We start from the raw sequence: 21,471 nt of genomic DNA, 5'->3' as shown, positions 1-21,471 counted from the left end.
TGGACTACTAAGTGTTTAAAATAATTTCATTGCATCACAGTCAATTAATAGTAATAAATTTATAATACCAATTACTTATAACCTATATAATTCTTCCTGATGTTTTATTGCTTCCACCTTCTTTCCAATTTATTTTTAAGCCTTGATTTGAGGTCTGCTATGTACCAATTCATGCTGAGCAGGTACAGGGGGTCTGCTCCAACCAATTTTCCTTCCTTCCCTTCCAGGCAGTGCCTGTTCCTTGCTTGTATTTTCCCAAGGTTAGCAACTTCTTCCATTTTACCTCAGATTAAACTAAGTTGATTTTTAAAAATGTGTTTAGTAAAAGAGGTTAGCAAAAGAAATGTTTAAATAACCCAGGTATCATGATAGCAATGCTGGATGAGAGAGGTGCTACATTGGGATTTATATGGCTGATATTGGAATAAAGTATGTCTTAATCTAATAATTAAGGACATTTGAGATGTAAACAGTAGGCTATCAAAATGAACAATTGAAGGGCATGCAATCTGCCTGTAGAACTTTCCTCTCCTTTAAGGTTTTGGTCCTGGTACAAAGACTTTGCTATGATTTTCATTGATATAATGTTGATCGACCATTTCTGCTGTTGGGAGTACTGAAATGTCTTATCTCCAACCAGAAAGCTGTGGGCTTGGAACCCACTTGAGCTCATAAGCTAGGCTGACACTTCAGTGCTGTACTGAAGGAGTGTTGCATTATCAGAGGTGCTATCTTTCAGATGAGATGTTAAACTGAGGCTGTGCCTGCTGTCTTAGGTGGACAAATGATCCCATCACATTATTTGAAGAGCAGAAGAGTTTTTCTGGAATCCTCGACAACATTTATTCTGACATTGCCAAAACCAGATTATCTGATCAATTATCTCATTGCTGTTTATGGGATTTTACTGTGAAAATTGTCGTCACATTTCCTTGCAACAATAACCATAGAAAAATTACAGCACAGAAGAAGGCCAATCAGCTCATAGCATCTGTGCAGGCCGAAAAAACTAGCCACCCACTGCAATTCTAAAGTACTTTATTGACTGTGAAGCGCTTTGAGACATCCTAAGATTATGAAAGGTGCTATATAAATGCAAGATGGCCTAGCTGTAATGTTGACTTTTCTATTTATTCATTCACCGGATGTGGATATCACGAGCAAGGCCAGTGTTTATTGCCCATCCCTAAGTGGTGGTGGACCACCTTCTTGAACCGCTGCTGTCTGTGTAGTGAAGGTGCTCCTACAGTGCTGTTAGGTAGGCAGTTTCAGGATTTTGTCCCAGCAATGATGAAGGAATTATATATTTCTAAGGATGGTATATGAATTGGAGAGGAACATGGAGGTGGTTTTTCCGTGTGACTGTTGGTCTTGTCTTTCTATGTGGCAGAGGTCACCAGTTTGGAAGGTGCTGTTGAAGAAGCCTTGCAGAGTTGCTGCAGTGTATTTTGTAGGTGGCACACACTGCAGCCACATTGTGCTCTTGTGGAGGGAGTGGTGGTGCCAATCAAATGGTCATTTAATTCCCTAATGATTATCTCAAATGTTGGTTTCCTTTTACAATTCATAGTTAATGATTTAAGAATGAAAAAGTTCTTAGAGCTTGCATCTCATTGAGGTATTGTTCTAGATCACTCCCATGTTCCATGTAATGGATTGTAGAAACTATAGTTAATGTATTAGTGAAGCAGCTCCCACTGGAGATGGCTAGTTTTGTATTTAATAGGACAATTATCAAATTGAGAAGTAATTGAAAGCAGTGAGGATGGATGATGAAACAACTGTGGGAATAACATTTATTCCCATAAGGTCTCAGACTACACAAGTGTGATAATCGGAACTAAACTTGTTTAGTGTCCTTGGTAGGTAGTTGTTTGGTACATATAGTGCTGCCACCAACAATCTGTGCAGCAATGTTCTATTGATCCCATGAGAACACTGAATCTTATTTCCAAACATCTGAAATGTTGTTCCTTCATAAATGAAGCTTTTAGTTTTATGCAGATAAAGGAGCAGAATGCAACCAGCTGTTCAATTTAACATTTTATTTGAGGTCAGTGAGTTTACAAATTGCAGTTTTAAACATTATAAAAACACACACAAAAAGTGCTTTCACCGCAGCTATAAATTATAAATGATTATACAATTAGCTGCAGAATCAGGCTGAGATTTGCATTATTTATGCTTATAAATACAGTTTACAAATAATTCATCTTGGTAATTAGAGGACCCTCAATAAATTCCCATAGTTACTAAAAAAAATACTTTAAAAAATTTTACTCATATTTCCATGTACAATATTTATATTGTTTCCTTAACAGTCTACGCAGTAGCTAAGTACAAATATTAGAACCAGCATTCAATCAAGACCATAACTGGTTTAATGAACTTTATGATTGTCACCAACTACATTATAAATGTAAAAGCTGTTCACTGTAGCTCCTTTCACATGAAAGCTATGTAATCTATACAACAGAAATAACAAACCCCATACAGTAAATGTTTTGCACCCTTAACATTGTGAACAAACACACACAACAACAATTCTGGATTGTTTCCACCATCTCTTTGCAATCAGGTTACCTAAAAAATTAATGAAAGTCATGGGAGACTATTCCTATTTAACAGATCTTCATGGGACAATAGCCTGAGATGCCTTTGGTGTGGGTGGTATTACTGTTATTGCATAGTACATACAGATCAAATTTCAGCCTATAAAATCCATCTGAGACAAATGCTATCCAAGTTTTCCAAATAATAACAGGGGCTGCATTCCAAATGAATTCATTTTCTGTGAAATTGTGCTTTGGAACGTGTTAACATGTTATGTAATTATGAGTTGTGTCTTCCTATCTGTCCAGTCACCACATACCAATTTCAGTTGACAATTTCAACCTGCATTTTGCTCTTCACTAAGCAACTAGATTTATGAATTGAAATGACCAACTGTAAACCTTTGAATAATTAACAAGCATAGGCCATTAAGGGAAGCAACTACAGTTTAAATAAACAAATATTTAAACTGAAGGATGAATACGTGTGCATATTTAGCTTCGAGCAGTGAAAATAATACATGAATGGTACATTGAGGTGAAAAATTATTGAGTAGTGTAGCAACATTCTATATATTGTGGGCTATAACCATGAAAATAATCATTGTAGCCAAATGATTTCAAACTTTGGAGTTCTGTCTCCAAGCATGTCTGGAACAATATGCATAGATTACGGCAATGGTTCCACTAAATAAACATTGCTAGCAAATAGCTCAGCCATTTAGAAGTACAAAAACCATCAAAAACTATTTTACTTCAAGCAATTATTTCCAGAAACTCATCGGTCACATCTATGAATATTCAACTAGGGACTGTAATTATTATTGTTTCTATCAAAGGCTACCCAATAAATACATGACAATGTTAACTAATCAAAGAAACTAAGGGGACAGTGGTAACAGCAACAATTAGTAGTGCTCAGTGGAACTTCATTCTATAATGAATGGGCAATTATATACACCAAAATGACACCAATTCCCCATTATATGAAACAAACGTATAAAGATGATGATTTGTACAAAATGATATAATGCTAACCCCGCTCCCATTGTCCCAGTATCTCTTGACTTAACAACTCACTTCTGTTCAAGCTTGCTTTGACGTCAGAGTTAGCCCAGAATCCCTGTGACTTCTCATGCTAATACTGGGTCATAGCTAACCAGGTAAGGTGATTGGAGTCTTATAGTTACACCCCACTAAGGTCAGAAGTCTCAGCAAGTGACCAAAGTGTTACCAGGGCTTGGGACATTTTACTATGCTAAAGGCATTATATAAATGAAAGTTGTTGTTGATTGTGCAGAGTCTAAACCATGACCACAGTGTGGCAAGTTCTGCATTTAAATATTGAAAATGGAAACAAGCCAAGAATTCTGACATCACACTCCCTGATGTGCTCTCCAACCTTGCCTTCACACAACTTAGAAACAGATCACAAGTCAAGTGTTCTGCCACATTGCTGAGACAACACAATTTAATTTCTGGTTGAATTACTGAGCTCTGCTTAATAAGTTCAAAAGTGACTGCAAAGTAAGTTACAGCCTGTTCATATGAACAGCACAATAAAATTCAGTAGGACATGAAATATGAGTATTTCCCCTGTCAAAAATGTAAAAATTTCTGGAGCTACCAAGTTTTTCAGCTTTTACAACGAGTGGCTATTATAATGGTAACTGTTGCATAAGTGTGCTTACTAAAGCAGTAGGAAGAGATTGTTTCTTAAGTAGAACAAATTAAAAAAAGCTGTTCCTTTCACATAGACAGAAAGTAGTGTTACTTGTCTGCGAAATTTAAAAAAATAATGGAGTAGAAATGTGTCTCGGGCGGTGGCGCAAAACAGGTGGTATCGGATTGACTGCCTGACGTACACAGCGACTGATAGTTAATTCTATTGACTGCAGTGGAACTGAATGTCAGACAGTGTTTGGTGGGCAGCCAAGTTGATAGCACCTGTTCTGCACCACCGCCCAAGACGAATTTCCATCCCAATGCTTTATATAACCTATCTTCAACTCAGAATCCGATTTAGATTTCAGAAGTCCAAGTGATTTTTAAGGAAGGGGACATTCTTTTAAACTTACAACAATTATCTTTCAGAATTGCTGAAAATAGAGACATGTTGAAGCTTTTCATCTTGCACTCATCAGGACAATATGCAAGAATAACCAATGTAGCGGAAAACAACTTATACTGCATGAGAAGAGAGTGCTGAATGGTTGGCAAGTGAACTCTGATTGGTAGAGGCGTTGCCATGGAGAATGCACCAGTTTGGTGTCAGTCACCGTAAACTGGTGCATTCTCCATGGCAACGCCTCTACCAATCAGAGTTCACTTGCCAACCATTCAGCACTCTCTTCTCATGCAGTATAAGTTGTTTTCCGCTACATTGGTTATTCTTGCATATTGTCCTGATGAGTGCAAGATGAAAAGCTTCAACATGTCTCATTTTCAGCAATTCTCAAGTTCTGTTCTACCTAACGACTATTTAATTATCTTTCAACGAGCATCAATTAGAAATGCTGGGAAGCTTGAGGTGTTTATTTATGGGTGCTTTCAAAATATTCCCCAGTGTGATGTCCTGAAATATTCTACACATTTCTAGCATTAATTTAGTACTCGGTTACAGCCATAACTTTCCCATTCAGGCGACTGGTTGCTGAACCAGGGCATTTCTACACCAGTTAGGTGGCCATTGCTGCCCATAAAAGGTGCTTCAAAAAAAGGGGAATTGCTAACTTAGTTAAAGTTAAACTTTGCACTGTTTTTGAGGATCAGACCGAGAAAGCAGAAATGTGGGCCGCACACCAAGTTGAACAATTGTACATCATCAGGGCACATGTATTACTGTACTGGTTTTAAAAAAAACTTTTATTAGATCAGAAGTGCAGTTATCAAATGGGCCTTTAATTGGTTAAAATCGTTCAAAAATACCTGTCCTATTATTTTGTCCAAAGCATCACAGTAAAACTAGAAATATTGGACAGGATTTTAGCACAGGCTTCAGGACCAAATGGGGGCCCCAAACCCGCACTTGCTGGCAGTGGGACCAGCTCAGCAATATTCCTGGAGGCGGCTGTCTAATTGTCCAATTAAGGACAGCCGGCGGGATGTAGATGCTGCTGGTCCAATCAGAGGGGCTAAGAGAAGTGGGTACTCTCTGGGAGTCAAAAGGGTGCCTCTATTTTGAGGTGCCCTGGGACAGGCACGTCAAATGTTTAAGCCAGATATGTCCTCTGCCCATCGTCCCATCTCAGGGGCACAGAGCCTCCACTCTGATGCCCCCCCCCCCCCCAATGGGTCACTGGAGGCCATCTCCATGAAGCTGGCAACCTCCCCACATGGCAAGATGCCACTCTGCCAGCTATCAGCAGCCTGAGAAATATCACCCTTAATCGGGCATTAGTTATTTAAATTGACTGCCCCTCTCCGTACAGTGGATAACTGAACCGCCCACCAACAAACTTCCCCGGCAGTGGGACTGCATTGGGGAACTGGCCTGAGGTGGCTCCCCGCTATTTTCCCGGCACCACTCACTTCCCCAACCCCATCTCCCAGCCGGTCAAATCCTCCCTGGAAAATCCACGATTAACATACAATCCTAATTCCCAAAAAATTACTCTTAAAGCTGGACTCTGTGCATTTATAATGGTGACCAGATGACTCAGTTAATGGTTCACAATAGAATAGCTTCGGTAATAATAGAGAATGAAATGTATCATCTGGCATTTTTATCCATTGTTACTAATCTAGATACACACAGTTTGGCTGGTGGCAAAGAAGCATTGTAATGATCAGTTCTTCCCTGCTGGATTGGTGCAAATATTTACAATGTAAGCTTTTGCCTCCAGTTGCTGGTGAGTTTTATTCAATGGACTACAACAGAAGAAACTCCCATTTAACGCTAGATAGAACTTATTGACTGTACATTTGCTATTTTTACATAACTTATGGTGGTGCTTTACAGTGTAAACACAAGAAGCTAGAGATAATTTTCCTAATGAAACTGCTGGACACAAGATAATCTGCCTCATTATTTAGAAAATCTAGTCTGGTGGTGAGAAGGCACTGCTTTTGGTCCAGGTACTTAAATAAAAAGGGGTAAATTTTCCAGTTGTCTTATTTAATTACCCAGTCCCATGACTGCTGAAGTCAAAAACTCCTTTCCTGAAGAACGGTGTAAACTCACACAGTGTGTGCTTCGAAAGTGTAAAATCCTTGTTGTATGGGTTTATTGGTGAAGCTGGAGACTGTAACATCAAATTGAGGAAGTTCCGGAGGTATCTCTACAAAAAAAAACAAACACATTGAATATGTCATTGTAAAATAACTCATGAATGGTTTTGATCAAGCACATAGGGAGAAACTGTTTCCTCTGGCAGGAGGGTTGGTAACCAGAGGATACAGATTTAAGTGAATTGGTAAAGGAACCAACCAGAGCTGAGGAGAAATTTGTTTACACAGCGAGTAGTTGTGATCTGGAATGCACAGCCTGAATCAGGAGGGAGGGTAGTGGCGGGGAGGGGGGGGGGGGGGGGGGCAGCGGAAGCAACGTCAATAACAACTTTCAAAAGGCAAGTGGATATACAACTGAAAGGGAAACATCTGCAGGGCTATAGGGAAAGGGTAGCAGAATTGGACTAATTGAATAACTCTTTCAAAGAGCCAGCACAGGCATGTTGGGCTAAATGGGTACCTTCTGTGCTGTATTATTTTATAATTACAATGTTGTTTCACTTAATGGATTATTGCTAACAGGAACAGGAGTAGGCCAATTAGCTCCTGGTGCCTTTTGGCCATCATTCAATGAGATCATGGTTGACCTGTGACCTAATTCCACATGTCCACCTGTGCCCCATATCCCTTAATATCTTTGATAGATTTTTTGTAACTAACCTCAGATTTAAAATTTACAATTAATCTAGTATCAGGTGCTGTTTGCAGAAGAGAATTCCAAACTTCTACCAGCCTTTGCGTGTAGAAGCGTTTCCTAATTTTTAGACTATGCCCCAGTCTTAGACTTCCCAAATAAGGGTAGATACAGAGAAATTACCTGTTTGCTTAACATCTTGAAAACTTCGATCAAATCATCCCTTAACCTTCTCTATTCCAGGGATACAACCCCAGTTTGTGTAATCTCGTAACAGCCCTTGAAGTCCAGGTATCATTTTTGTGAATTTATACTGTATTCCCTCCAAGGCCTAGGGTGTGGTGCTCCAGGTGTGGTTTGTATAGCTGTAGCATAGCCTCTTCCCCCCACAACCCCCTGGTATTCTAGTCCTCGAGCTATAAAGACCAGCATTCCATTAGCCTGTTGATTATTTTCTGTATCTGTTTGTGACATTTTAAGGATTAGGTACCTAGACCACCCCACCGCCCCGCCACTCCCCCCACCCCCAAGTCTCTTTGGACCTCCACTGTTTCTAGCTTACCACCATTTAAAAAGTACCCTGTTTTTTTTTTTAGGTCCAAAATGGATGACCTGACATTTTGCAGACATAGAAATCCATTTGCTATAGTTTTGCCCATAATTGTTTTTGTGAACATTTGACATGAGGAGAATGAATGTCAGTGGAAACGACAGCATGTAGGCACTGGCTTGGCCTGATATTGGAGGAAATACCCTGCAGGTTCACACTAACAGTACAACCGCCACTTGTACACAGCTTCTTGTTTCAAAGTTTTCAAAACTCTGAAAGGCAGCTGATTGTCGTCCAATTTCTTCTGCCCATCCTATCAACTCTCTTCAATAAGATTAAGCGGACCTGAGCTATGGGAAGAAATTAGTAAACTGTGCAGATATTTGAGAGCGTAATTGTCATTCTCTGCTTGCACTGCTGTTCAGATGCTGTCAATAGTACACCACACATTTACTGTATTCTCAGCATTATTGACAAGTATTCATAATGTAACCACTGAAAATTCAAGGCACATGTTAAAAGTGCACTAAATCTAACTGAACAAATGTAAAAATGTTCAATTGCATTTTGGCCGAAGGTTTTAAAAAATCAATTTTTTGCTTCTCCAGGAGATTACAGGACCTCCATACTTAGTTGCACTATTACATGGGACAAGTGTGATGGATCAGCTGATCTTTCTCTGTCCCCTTTTTTTGTGTGTTTATAACCTTCAGTCCCTACAACTGTGAGGATTATTTCATTCAGGGCAGCTGCTACTAAATGACTGATAAAAAAAAACTTGCATGAAAGCAATCCTTTCGCAACCTCGGGATATCTCAAAGCGATTTACAGCCAATGATTTGCTTTTGAAGTGTAGTCACTGTTCTTAAAGTAGTGAAACACAGAAGCCAATTTGCTCACAGCAATGAGATAAATCACCTATTCAACTGTTCCAGTAGTGTTGGGTGAGGGATAAGTGTTGACCGGGACACTGGGAGAACTTCCCTGTTCTTTGAAGAGTTACATTGGATCTTTTGTGCTCACTGAGAGGGCAGACAGATTTCAGACCAAGGTGAGCGGGCTAACTGGCAACAGAGTGCATACATGAAGAACAATGAAGCCAATAGCTGAGTGGTTCTTTCCTGCTTGATGCTGAGAAAGAGTTCTTAGGGATTGGGAAGATATAATGACACATTTCTCCAGCAGCAAACCATCAACTACAACAACTACCTGCATTTGTATAGTGCCTTTAACGTAATAACACTTTCCAAGGAGTCTCACAGGAGCATTATCAAACAAAATTTGGAACAGAGCCACATAAGGAAATATGAGGACAGATGAAAGAGATAACTTTTAAAGAGATTTTAAAAGGAGGAAAGAAAGGTAGAGAGGTGCAGAGGTTTACGGAGGGAATCACAGAGCTTAGGATCTTGGTAGCTGAAGGCACGGCTGCCGATTTAAATTGGGGATGCTCAAGAGGTCTGAATTGGAGCAGCACAGATATCTCGGGATGGTTGTAGTACTGGAGAAGGTTACAGAGATAGGGAGGGGGCGGAGGCTTTGGAGGGATCTGAAAAAAGGAGAACTTTAAAACTGAGTCTACTTAACTGGGAGCTAATGTAGGTCAGCAAGAATGGGGGGTGGGGGGGCAGCGGAATACGTGAAGGAAACTTGGTATGAACCGGAACATGGGCAGCAGAGTTTTGCATGACCTCCAGTTTACAGAGGCTGAAGTTGTGAGGTTGGCCAAGTGTGCTGGAATAGTCAAGTCTCGAAGTACCAAAGTCATGGATGAGGGTTGCTAAGGCAGGGGTGGAGTTGGGTGATATTACGGAGGTGGAAATAGGCAGTCTTAGTCTGCCATGGATCTGCGGAGGCTCATCTCAGGTCAAATATGACACTAAGGTTGCAAACAGCACAGTTCAGCCTCCAGCAGTTGCCATGGAGAGGGCTAGGAAACAGAGTTTGTCGTGGGGACCAAACACGATGGCTTTGGTCTTCCCAATATTTAGTTGAAGGAAATTTCTGCTCATCCAGTACTGACTGTCAGACAAGCAATCTGACAATTTAGAGACAGTGGAGAGGTTGAGAGGGGTATTGGTGAGGTAGAGCTGAATGTTGTCAGTGTACATGTGGAAACTGAGGCTGTGTTTTCAGATGATGTCGCTGAGGCGTAGCATGTAGATGAGAACTTGGAGGGCGCCAAGGATAGATCCTCAGGGGACACCAGAAATAATAGTGCGGGAGTGGGAAGTTAATTCTCTGGCCACGAGTGGATAATTAAGAAGGAACCAGGTGAGTGCAGTCCCATCCAGCTGCACTTAAAACATACAGTTCTAGGAAAGATGTGCACATATTTGGGAGGTCACAGCACATTCAAAAACGTTCAAGAAAGGGAGGTTGGGACGGTAATTTGCAAGGATGGAGGAGTCAAGAATGTTTCATGGAGGAGAGAGAACTGTTAACGATATCAGCTAACATGGGGAACCAGGAAGGGAGGTTGGGTGGTCAGCAGTTTCATGGGAGTAGACAAGGGAGCAGACGAGGGAGTAGGAGGTAAATCTCATGGACAAGATGAGCTCCTCCTCAACATTGAGCCTTGCGGACTGATGTTACCCTGGGCCTCAAACACAAGTGCTCTTGCAGTGCTGGAGTACCAGCCCATTTCAGCTCTGGCAACAGGAGATTAAAATCCTTAAGGTACATGATAAGAAGCAAGAGAGTAAAATCAGAAACTTTTTCAAAGGAGAAATACTCTTCATTCCATCATTCATTCAATGTAACATTTGTTTTTCTTTCATTCAACATTTTAATTGATGCAAACCAATTTCCAGCATTTGAGTTAACAGTTTATTTGAATAGGTCATATCTAACTATTAATCTGTTAGCATAGGAGAATAGACAAGAACATAGTTGCCATGAATACCGTTTGCAGATTGCCATACAACTATTCATTCTGAAATATCACTTCCCATTATGTCTATTTTGATTTTTATAGACAATTTTGTAACATTCCTGATGGGCCAGTTTCAAATAACCAACTGTCATTCAAGCCCGTTCAAAGATACAGTGGTACACAGAATAAATTTGAGCAGTCATGCCTCCCACAGGTCTCACATAACTAACGGACCATTTTGGGAAGGTCTGACAAGGCTAAATGAGAAGTGGCCACAGTTATCTGGGGTAAATACAGGATCATTTGGCAAAATGCAACTCTGTGATCTTCACCATTGCTCTTTATGAAATAAATATATGAAACGAGGGCTCCTGAAAGATGCATTATCTAGTGCCCTAGGAAAAGAAAGTTACAGCAGAAAGCAGTTAACAAAAGAACACAATTCCGTTGTACTCCTATGAACATCATTGGAGAGCTGCATAGCTATTTTCAGAAATTTAAAATCATGACCGAAGGATTCATAACAATAAAGGAGCCTTATGCAACAGTTGCCAGCGTTCGCCAGCGCTGGCGGGCAGCCATAAAGGCGGGGCTAAAGTGTGGCGAGTCTAAGAGACTTGGCAGCTGGCAGGAAAAAAGACAAAAGCGCAAGGGGAGAGCCAAATGTGTAACAGCCCCGACAAACAAATTTTTCTGCAGCACCTGTGGAAGAGCCTGTCACTCTAGAATTGGCCTTTATAGCTACTCCAGGCGCTTACCCATTGTCTCTCGAAATAAGGAGGCCAAAGAAGAAGAAGATGCAACAAAGAAACCTCATGACCTGACTTGGCAGTGGCCAAAACCTAAGTATGCTCTTCATAATGCAATGTATAAATCTTGGAATGGCCGGAGCTACCCAAATCTGTGACTTGAATCATATTATGTCAGTCCAATTACAGAGGAAGAGGGGACTGAAAATTCCTCAGATTTCATCTGTAGAAAAAGCTTGTAAGTATGCAAAAAAAAACCTCAAAAAAACAAGGCAAATAAATTATGGATTAAAGAAAACCGGCCGTTAACTATTAGCTAATAAGTTGGAGAAAAGGTAGCAGCAGTTCAAAGGTTCTAACCATGAGTCTAGAGCCACATATTCAGATAGATGTAGAAAGGAAATTCTTCCATGTTAACTCTCCTCACCCAGACACTGAGTAGACACCATCTTGTCTGGGACATGATACTACAGGGGATAAACTATTATACAGACTGCTTCACTGAGGCATGAGTCCACCTTACGCATTCGATCGCTGATGGACTCACCCGATACTTCACTACAATTCAAGGATTTTCATGGTAAATGGAACATTCTAGCTAATCAAATCTTCCCAAATCTGAAGACTGTTCAAGAGGACATGATTTAAACTAAAAAGTCCAGAGCAGCTGTATACTGCTAGGACAATGGATTGAGTTGTTAATGCATTCCTGCTTGTGAATTACTGGCTGTTTAACAGTAATGAAAAATAATTTCTCCTTGCAGATTGGTGGTAAAGAGGGAAGCAAGGTATTGAAAAAAATTCACCCATCAGCATCTGACCATGAAAAAAGCCTTCAGGAAGAAAAGCTGCAGTAGGACAAAAGCCTTACAAAGCATGCTGGCACTAGCCATAATAATTTCCTAAGCTTGCTCTGAATAATTTTGTTCCATTGTTTTTCATGATCTCTTGAATGTTGTGCTAGGATGGAGGATGAACTAGACTGATGACTGTTCCATGACCTCCCTGTCAAACTCATTCGACAATACGATCAATAACAGGTATACTTTCACGGCGTGAGATGGACAGGCGCTCAGTTTTCCCCTTGATGGTATGCATCCATCATCAGTTCTAATGAAAACTCAGTTGACAGTCCAAGAGGGAGTTATATCAACGTGTGAGCTATTGACAGCAATGACACCTATAAACTCAGTGGTGCAAAGTACATTTATCACCTTGATAAGCTTGATTATTCAGGGTTGGACAATTTAAAAACAAAGCAATCAAACAAACCAACCTCACTCAATCAGCAATGACATTGGAGTTGAGATTGTTTTGGTTTTTTTTGCTTTCTTTATAAGCACAAAAATGGCATTAAAATGGATTACTGTATTATTTGCACCTTTGTGGCAAAAGTGATGCATAGATCTTCTGGCTAAACTTAAAGCTCGCTTCCAGTTTTGCCATAATGACTGCTTTTTTGAAATGAAAGCCATAAATAAAGTTCTTTACCACATATCAGCTCCATCACCAAGACCACTTACTTCCAATGCCCTAACATCACCATTTCAGTTCATCTGCTGCTGAAACACTCATCCATGCCTTTGTTACCTCTGGACTTGACTTATCCAATGTTCTCCTGACCAGCCTCCCATTTTCCACCCTCCATACACGAGTTCACTCAAAGCTCTGCTGCCTGTATCCTAACTTGTACCAAATCCCATGCACCCATCAACTCTGGGCTCGCTGATCTACGTTGGCTCCTGGTTCAACAATGCCTCGATTTTAAAATACTCATCCTTGTTTCAATTCCCTCCATGATCTGTCTCCATATCTGTGTAATCTCCTGCACCCTCCCAGGTCTCTTGCACCTTTCAATTCTGCCCTCGTGTACCCCTGATTTTAATCGCTGCACACTGGCAGCCGTGGGCCCCAAGCTTTGGAACTTCCTCCTTAAACCGCTCCCCCTCTCTAACTCTTTTTCCTCTTTTAAGATGCTCCTTAAAATGGTGACACAATGGCAATGTCACTCAACTAGTAATCCAGAGACCCAGGCTAATGACCTGGGGACAAATCCCATCACAGCAACTGATGGAATTTAAATTCAATTAATTAATAAAAACCTGGAATTGAAATCCAGTCTCAGTAATGGTGCCAAGAAACTATTGATTGTTGTAAAAATCTATCTGATTCGCTAATGTCCTTTAAGGAAGGAAAACTGCCTCCTTGCCTGGTCTGGTCTATATGTGACTCCAGACCCACAGCAATGTGGTTGACTCTTAAAATGCCCTCTGAAATGGCCTAGCAAACCACTCAGTTGTCAAGGGCAATTAGGGACAGGCAACAAACGCTGATCTTGCCAGTGACGCCGACAGCCCATGAAAGAATAAAAAAACCTATCGCTTTGACCAAGCTTTTAAATAATACTGGAGAAAAATACAATTTTTGTTTTAAGTGGAAGTACACGACAATTTACATTTCTAAGAACATAATGGACAGGTGAAGACCCTTTGGTCCATCCAGCCTGTCGCACCGATACCTCGTGTTATCACAATATATGCACTCCCTACCCCAACTATGTGATCACCTGGGAGAGGCTAGAATGTGTAAGATGCGCAAGAGGCCAGAAGGGTGCAGAGGAAGTAACAGAGATTGGGAGGGGCGAAGTCATGGAGGGATTTAGATGTCAGGAGGTGATTCTTTTCTCCAGAGAATAGTGGGCCTCTGTAACAGGCTGCCATCTCGTGCAGTGGGTAATGATTCACTGAATTCCTTCAAGTTTCCACGGTTTTGTGAAGGGTAGGTCGTGCCTCACAAACCTTATTGAGTTTTTCGAGAAGGTGACCAAACAGGTGGATGAGGGTAAAGCAGTGGATGTGGTGTATATGGATTTCAGTAAGGCGTTTGATAAGGTTCCCCACAGTAGGCTATTGCAGAAAATACGGAGGTATGGGGTTGAAGGTGATTTCGAGCTTTGGATCAGAAATTGGCTAGCTGAAAGAAGACAGAGGGTGGTGGTTGATGGCAAATGTTCATCCTGGAGTTTAGTTACTAGTGGTGTACCGCAAGGATCTGTTTTGGGGCCACTGCTGTTTGTCATTTTTATAAATGACCTGGAAGAGGGTGTAGAAGGGTGGGTTAGTAAATTTGCAGATGACACGAAGGTTGGTGGAGTTGTGGATAGTGCCGAAAGATGTTGTAGGGTACAGAGGGACATAGATAGGCTGCAGAGCTGGGCTGAGAGATGGCAAATGGAGTTTAATGCGGAAAAGTGCGAGGTGATTCACTTTGGAAGGAGTAACAGGAATGCAGAGTACTGGGCTAATGGGAAGATTCTTGGTAGTGTAGATGAACAGAGAGATCTTGGTGTCCAGGTACATAAATCCCTGAAAGTTGCTACCCAGGTTAATAGGGCTGTTAAGAAGGCATATGGTGTGTTAGCTTTTATTAGTAGGGGGATCGAGTTTCGGAGCCACGAGGTCATGCTGCAGCTGTACAAAACTCTGGTGAGGCCGCACCTGGAGTATTGCATGCAGTTCTGGTCACCGCATTATAGGAAGGATGTGGAAGCTATGGAAAGGGTGAAGAGGAGATTTACTAGGTTGTTGCCTGGTATGGAGGGAAGGTCTTACGAGGAAAGGCTGAGGGACTTGAGGTTGTTTTCGTTGGAGAGAAGGAGGACGAGAGGTGACTTAATAGAGACATATAAGATAATCAGAGGGTTAGATAGGGTGGATAGTGAGAGTCTTTTTCCTCGGATGGTGATGGCAAACACGAGGGGACATAGCTTTAAGTTGAGGGGTGATAGATATAGGACAGATGTTAGAGGTAGTTTCTTTACTCAGAGAGTAGTAGGGGCGTGGAACGCCCTGCCTGCAACAGTAGTCGACTCGCCAGCTTTAAGGGCATTTAAGTGATCATTGGATAGACATATGGATGAAAATGGAATAGTGTAGGTCAGATGGTTTCACAGGTCTGCGCAACATCGAGGGCCGAAGGGCCTGTACTGCGCTGTAATGTTCTAAAAAAAGTGAGAGCTGGCCCTGTTTCTGGTTGGGACCGACATCACCTCTTACAAAAAGTAGGTATTTAAGGGCCAATGTGATCTCCTGGACTAGTTTTGTTTGCCTAGATGGTCAAAGAGGAATCGCTAGATCTCCCCCCACCCCAACGTCTGCCTGGATCTTTAATCTGGTTTTTCATCTCTCCCAGATGATCCCAGGTCTTCACTGTCTGTAAGTGTTTATAAATGCAAGTTATTGTTGTGCACTCAACTTAAAGCAAAAAAAGGTTTCTTTCAATATTTTTAAAATATTACACCAACTGGTAAATCTACCATCCAGTGTGATACTGAATTACATGGATCAAAAGATCCTGATTCAAATTACAGTCTGTGTTGAGTAAGCTGATCTCGGCCAGTTCAGCACTGAAACATTTAATTAACCTTACTGTCCCTAAGAAGTCAGTGTAAGAAAAATGAGTTTGGATTCCTGCTCCCGATTGCTGTCCAGTGGGCTGGACCCAGCTGGAAAGTCACATTTGTGGATGTTAGTTGAAGACAACACTGGACTGGATTCCTCTGATAGCACTGAGCTTAGCTGTGATGCCTATGCTCATAATGTAGGACGGCAGCCTGGGTGAGGTTCCAGAAAGCTATGAACTCCATTGAACAGTAGTACCATGTCATTAACTATTATCTTTAGAAGACAGTTAAAGGCAGTAAACTGGAAAAATAAATATACTTAAAGTGTACACATAATGAAAGATTTTTTTTAGCAAATAATCTGTTTATCCCCAATAACTGATATAGATAAGCAAGACTGGTTGTAGATTTTTAAAAAAATCTTGACTCTTTACAAACAAGATGTAAACATTATATTACTCTACACTATTACATTAATTTCATGTATATTTAAAACTTTCCTAATATTCAGTTGATAGCTGTTTTTAATCAACCACAGATTACTACTGCTACATTCTATGTTCATTTAAAACAATTGTTACTGTTATTTGAGTTGGGAAGTCAATATATTTATTGTTGAATATAATAATGACAGCTAAGACAGACAGTTGTTTTGCATTACACTTGAATAAAGACTAAACATTACCTCTAAGTGGTATCGTCTCTCAGCAATCACTCTTTCATCCCGGTTACCAAACAGCTTTTTTGGAGGAAATTCTAGACCACCAATCTGGAAAAGGGAAGCAAGGATATCCTCAATCTCATTTGTCTAAAATTAAGTAAAATTAAGAACACACTTCAAACTCATTGAACAGACAACTGCAGACATGTGTGCGTGTAGGGTACAAGATTATCGCCCTATCACTCATGTATACTTGTTTAGGTATTCTAAAGTAGAATAAGCTGCACAGTGATCATAACATACTGAAAAGGTCCAATTTTATCAATTATACCTAGAAGATAAAAGACTGGGTACTCCAGTATTTCCACTAAAGTAGGGAATAGAACCACAAATCTAAGGACATTTTTTGAAAGAACGTCACAGTAGTTCAAACCCCACTTTATAAAAATCAAAATAGAATAAAGGACATAGGAACATAGAAAACAGGAGCAGGAGTAGGCCATTCAGCCCCTCGAGCCTTCTCTGCCATTCAACTGGATCATGGCTGATCTTCTACCTCAAAGTCATTTTCCCACACTATCCCCATATCCCATAACATCTTTAATAACTAGAAATCTATCGATCTCTGTCTTGAACATGCTCAATGAGGCCTCCACAGCCCTCTGGGGTGGAGCATTCCAAAGATTCACAACCCTCAGAGTGAAGAAATTCTTCCTCATCTCAGTCATAAATGGCCTACTTCTTATTCTGAGACTGTGTCCCCTGGTTCAAGACCCCCCCTGCCAGGGGAAATATCCTGCCTGCATCTTTGTGAGCCCTGGAAGAATTTTGTATGTTTCAATGAGATCACCTTTCATTCTTCTAAACTCTAGAGAATATAGGTCCAGTCTCCTCAATCCTCATAGGCCAATCCAGCCATCCCAGGATTCAGTCTGGTGAACCTTCATTGCACTCCCTCTATGGCAAGTATATACTTCCTTAGGTACGGAGACCAAAGAGACACAATAGAGTCCAAACTTTAATTTTTTGATGAAATATAATTTGCTATTCAGCCTTTAGAAATCAATGAGCAAGAAGTCAAGAGCACTATGTTTAGTTTTGTATTTCCTTACTGATATAAGAATGAAACCATAACATAAATGATAGATGAGATAGCAAGAAATCAACACAAGATATCTGTAGCAAGCAAAGGCTTCAAAACATTCAAAGGGATAGAAATGAAATCACAACATCTGCCATAGGATTGACCATAAACGTTGAAAAGCTCAAGGTACCTTACAACAGAAATCCAGATCATCCTATTCTTCTCTGATTACATTAGTATTGAACTGCTGTAAAGTTAACCCCATGCTGATTCTGCCTGCCTTGAATCTGTACACACCAACGATCCCTGCCTTGGACAGTTCCCTTGGCAGGACATTGTAAACAATAAACTGTCACATGCAGACAATTTTATCAAGACCCAAGCCCACTTTGGCTCCCTCATCTGGGATCATGGATTCATCATGAGAATGCAATATTAAGTGAGGCTTCATGTGGCAGCTGGAGGAGTCTTTGACTTCAAACTAGGTAGATCCCAAAATATGAAGATTACTAAGGAGGAGATAACAGTAAAAACGAGTAGAGGTATTTTTCCCATTTTCTAGATCTTGAAGGGACCAGGAACAATGAGGAGAGCAGCTTGCTCATTCTGTTTTGTAAGAATGAAATGAAGAGAAAGGACAGAAGGGATGAAATACCAAAGTCCCATCCATGGAAAAAAAAAACTGGGCATTCTCAAAACTTAATATATGATTTGACCACACTCCTTTAATATGTTGCAGACAAATCATAGGGAAGAAAAAATTACAAAATATAGCTGAGGATTTTGAGAAATGGTTAGGTGCTCTGCTCACATTTACTGCATGCACACATGGTGGTTACATTGACATTGCTAGGTTAATAGTTTTAGGGACTCGACACCTATTTTATTCTCGTAAAGAAAGCAAGCCTGCAGAGCGTGAGAAAACTAATAATAGTGTGGAGGATGCTTCAGCGGGTTTGAAAAAAAAAAGATAAATGCAGTGAATCCTCAAAAGACAAAGACCAAGAGATACAAGTAAAAACAATTAAGAGAAATACACTACACTGTTTTTCAAATACACTACACTGCCAAAGACACTTTGGTCATTATTGTTTGTACTGTTAGTAATGGCCAAACACTTGCCAAAAGGATAAAAAAAGGAAAAAAAGTAATCATTTGAGTCATGCTGAGTCACTCAGTCACTGCAATAGAATATCTGGCCCACGGTTCATGAAGAGGGGGGATACACTACAGTTGTAACTTGTCTACAGCTGTTTTCCACACCTTACATCACCAGGTCACAGTAACTCAGTGGAAGAATTACTAAATAGATCTACAAGTTTCTTCCATACATCAAAGGATACGCTAACATGTCATATAAGAAAATAAGAAAATGACAGGCAGGAAAAGACCAACAGGTCCATCAAACCATTCTGTCTAAACATTTCTTTGCATTCTTTATATTTTTCACTCACTGCTTAGCTACTTGACAAAGTTAAACAGACTGCACGTTATACGCCAATCGCATTATTTCTAAATGCATCTAATTTTCTGATTTGCATGTTGATTGAAAAGTGTTTCCTGCAGGAGTATTCTTTCATCGTGATGGAGTATACTTACAATTATGTCTTAGACTGACTTTTAACTTGCTACACATATTTGCAAATTACTATTCTTGTTTTGTTCTGGATGATAAGAAAAATTTAATAGACCAAAATACTGGAATCCAATTTTTCTGATCTATTAGCAGAAAGCCTGTGGCGTTGCCATGAGTCATGTGGAGGCAAGAGCACAATTGTGATGTTCAGCTACAATCCTTTTAAGGCCATTGTTCTAATAGTCACTGTGGTAATCCACATAATTATAAATGCTTGCAAATTGATGTAGATTAGAAGACAGTAAATTGTGCGTTCATTTCAGGCTGCAGCTCACAAGAACCCAGGGTAAAATGTTTAATTTTCTTCCTTAAAAACTTATTTTGGAACTGTGACAAAATGTGACATCAGTAACAACACCTGGAGTGTGGCACGCATATTCTAGATCCAAAGTTTTGATTCACCAGGCCACAGGAGATCCACCAGCATATAAATAAAAGGATACTTGAAGCATGACTGCTAAATTGCGGCAGGAAGTAAGGGTGCAGTGGGACTGGGCAATTTAAGTTGGTGATAGCAATTTTTTTTTAAAAAAACAGCTCTTTTGATGTACTTTTATAAAATATTTCCTTGAATTTACTAGTCCGAGACTAATCTTGAGCAGTGAGGCACCAGTGACATGTGAAAGTAATTGGCAGAAGGGTTAGAGGAGAGTTGGAGTCATTTTTTCACCCAGAGGATGGTGGGGGTCTGAAACTGACTGCTTGAAAGGGTGCTTGAGGCAGAAATCTTCATTACGTTTTTAAAAAATACTTTATTTGTACTTGAAGTGCCATATCCTACAGGGCTACAGACCAAGAGCTGGAAAGGTGGGATAAGGCAGGATAACTTTTTTGGACTGGCATGGACAAAATGGGCCAAATGGCCTCCTTTTGTGCCATAAATTTTTCCATGTTTCTATGCAAGACTAAGAATGTTGAGTTTGGCCTAAAATTATATTAAATGATGTTTAAATTACTAAGATGCTGAGTTTGATTTTATTAAACTTTTAGTTTATTTTGGGAGGACAGCTGAAACCAGTGATGTGTGGAATTTACACAAAAGGAGAGATCATGGATAAGGATCTGTGCAGGAAGCATCTCTGACTACTTGCACTCAAGCTCAAGGTTTCTAGCTTGACAAGCAGCAGGGACACTTCATCATTAAAGCAGGCTGAAGGATTCCTGAATTGCATTTTCCATACGAACATACGAATTAGGAGTAGGAGTAGACCACTCGGTCCCTCAAGCCTGCTCTGCCATTCAATAAGTTCATGACTGAACTGATTACTCCACATTTCCACCTACCCCCGGAAACCTTCCGCCCCCTTGCTTATCAAGCATCTATCCACCTCTGCCTTAAAAATATTCAAAGACTCTTTTGCCACCGACTTTTGAGGAAGAGAGTTCTAAAGACTCACGACCCTCTGATAGAGATGAGAAGTTTTTTTCTGTCTTAAATGGGCGACCCCTTATTTTTAAACAGTGACCCCTAGTTCTAGATTCTCCCACAGGGGAAAACATCCTTTCCACATCCACCCTGTCAAGACTCCTCAGGATCTTATATGTTTCAATCAAGTCGCCTCTTACACTTTTAAAATTCCAGCAGATACAAGCCTAGCCTGTCCAATCTTTCCTCATAAGACAGCCTGCCCATTCCACATATTCGTCTAGTAAACCTTCTCTGTATTGCCTCCAATGCATTTATATCCTTCCTTAAATAAGGAGACCAATACCAAGTACCAAGAGTTGGTCACCCTGTAATCAAAGCAAATTAGTGAAGAAGGAAGGGGAGTAACCATCCCTTCAGGGTTGGAAGGACAGGGAGCCCCGTCAGCAGTGAATCCGGTGAAAATAAAAACAACTCAAATGAGGGCAACCATCACGAAGCAAATGGCTGCTCAAGAAGGGAACCATTGTACTGAAGTAGGTAAGAGAGAATGTCACAGGCATGGGAATCCTAGATTGTTCATTATCTCCCAAGTGCTGCGGGAAAAAAAATAAAAGATTGGGTACAAAAGCCTTTGGAGGGGGAAGGAATGCATTCGGAAGTTGTGGATCACGTTGCAACTAAGGGCACAGGAAGTAAAAGAATTGGAATCTTGCAAAGGAATTTCAAGAA

The 21,471-nt window shown here is 40.5% G+C and overlaps 1 protein-coding gene across 4 annotated transcripts in view; it reads right to left on the bottom strand.

The window, feature by feature from the left end:
* Positions 1-4,959: 4,959 nt before the first annotated feature.
* Positions 4,960-21,471, bottom strand: part of kif16ba (kinesin family member 16Ba) — a 167,700-nt gene continuing 151,188 nt past the window's right edge. For all 4 annotated transcript variants that reach the window (XM_068044302.1, XM_068044306.1, XM_068044304.1 and 1 more), the window contains 2 exons: positions 16,678-16,761; positions 4,960-6,832 (listed from right to left, as the gene is read on the bottom strand). In XM_068044302.1, the coding sequence (XP_067900403.1) occupies positions 6,674-6,832; positions 16,678-16,761 (243 nt within the window). In that variant the 3' untranslated portion in view covers positions 4,960-6,673. The remainder of the gene's footprint in view (positions 6,833-16,677; positions 16,762-21,471) is intronic.

This window comes from Heterodontus francisci, chromosome 13 (genome assembly GCF_036365525.1).
Source record: "Heterodontus francisci isolate sHetFra1 chromosome 13, sHetFra1.hap1, whole genome shotgun sequence".
In the NCBI taxonomy this organism is placed as follows: domain Eukaryota; kingdom Metazoa; phylum Chordata; class Chondrichthyes; order Heterodontiformes; family Heterodontidae; genus Heterodontus; species Heterodontus francisci.
The sequence above is the reverse complement of the archived record's forward strand: the minus strand, read 5'-3'. Positions and strand labels throughout refer to the sequence as shown.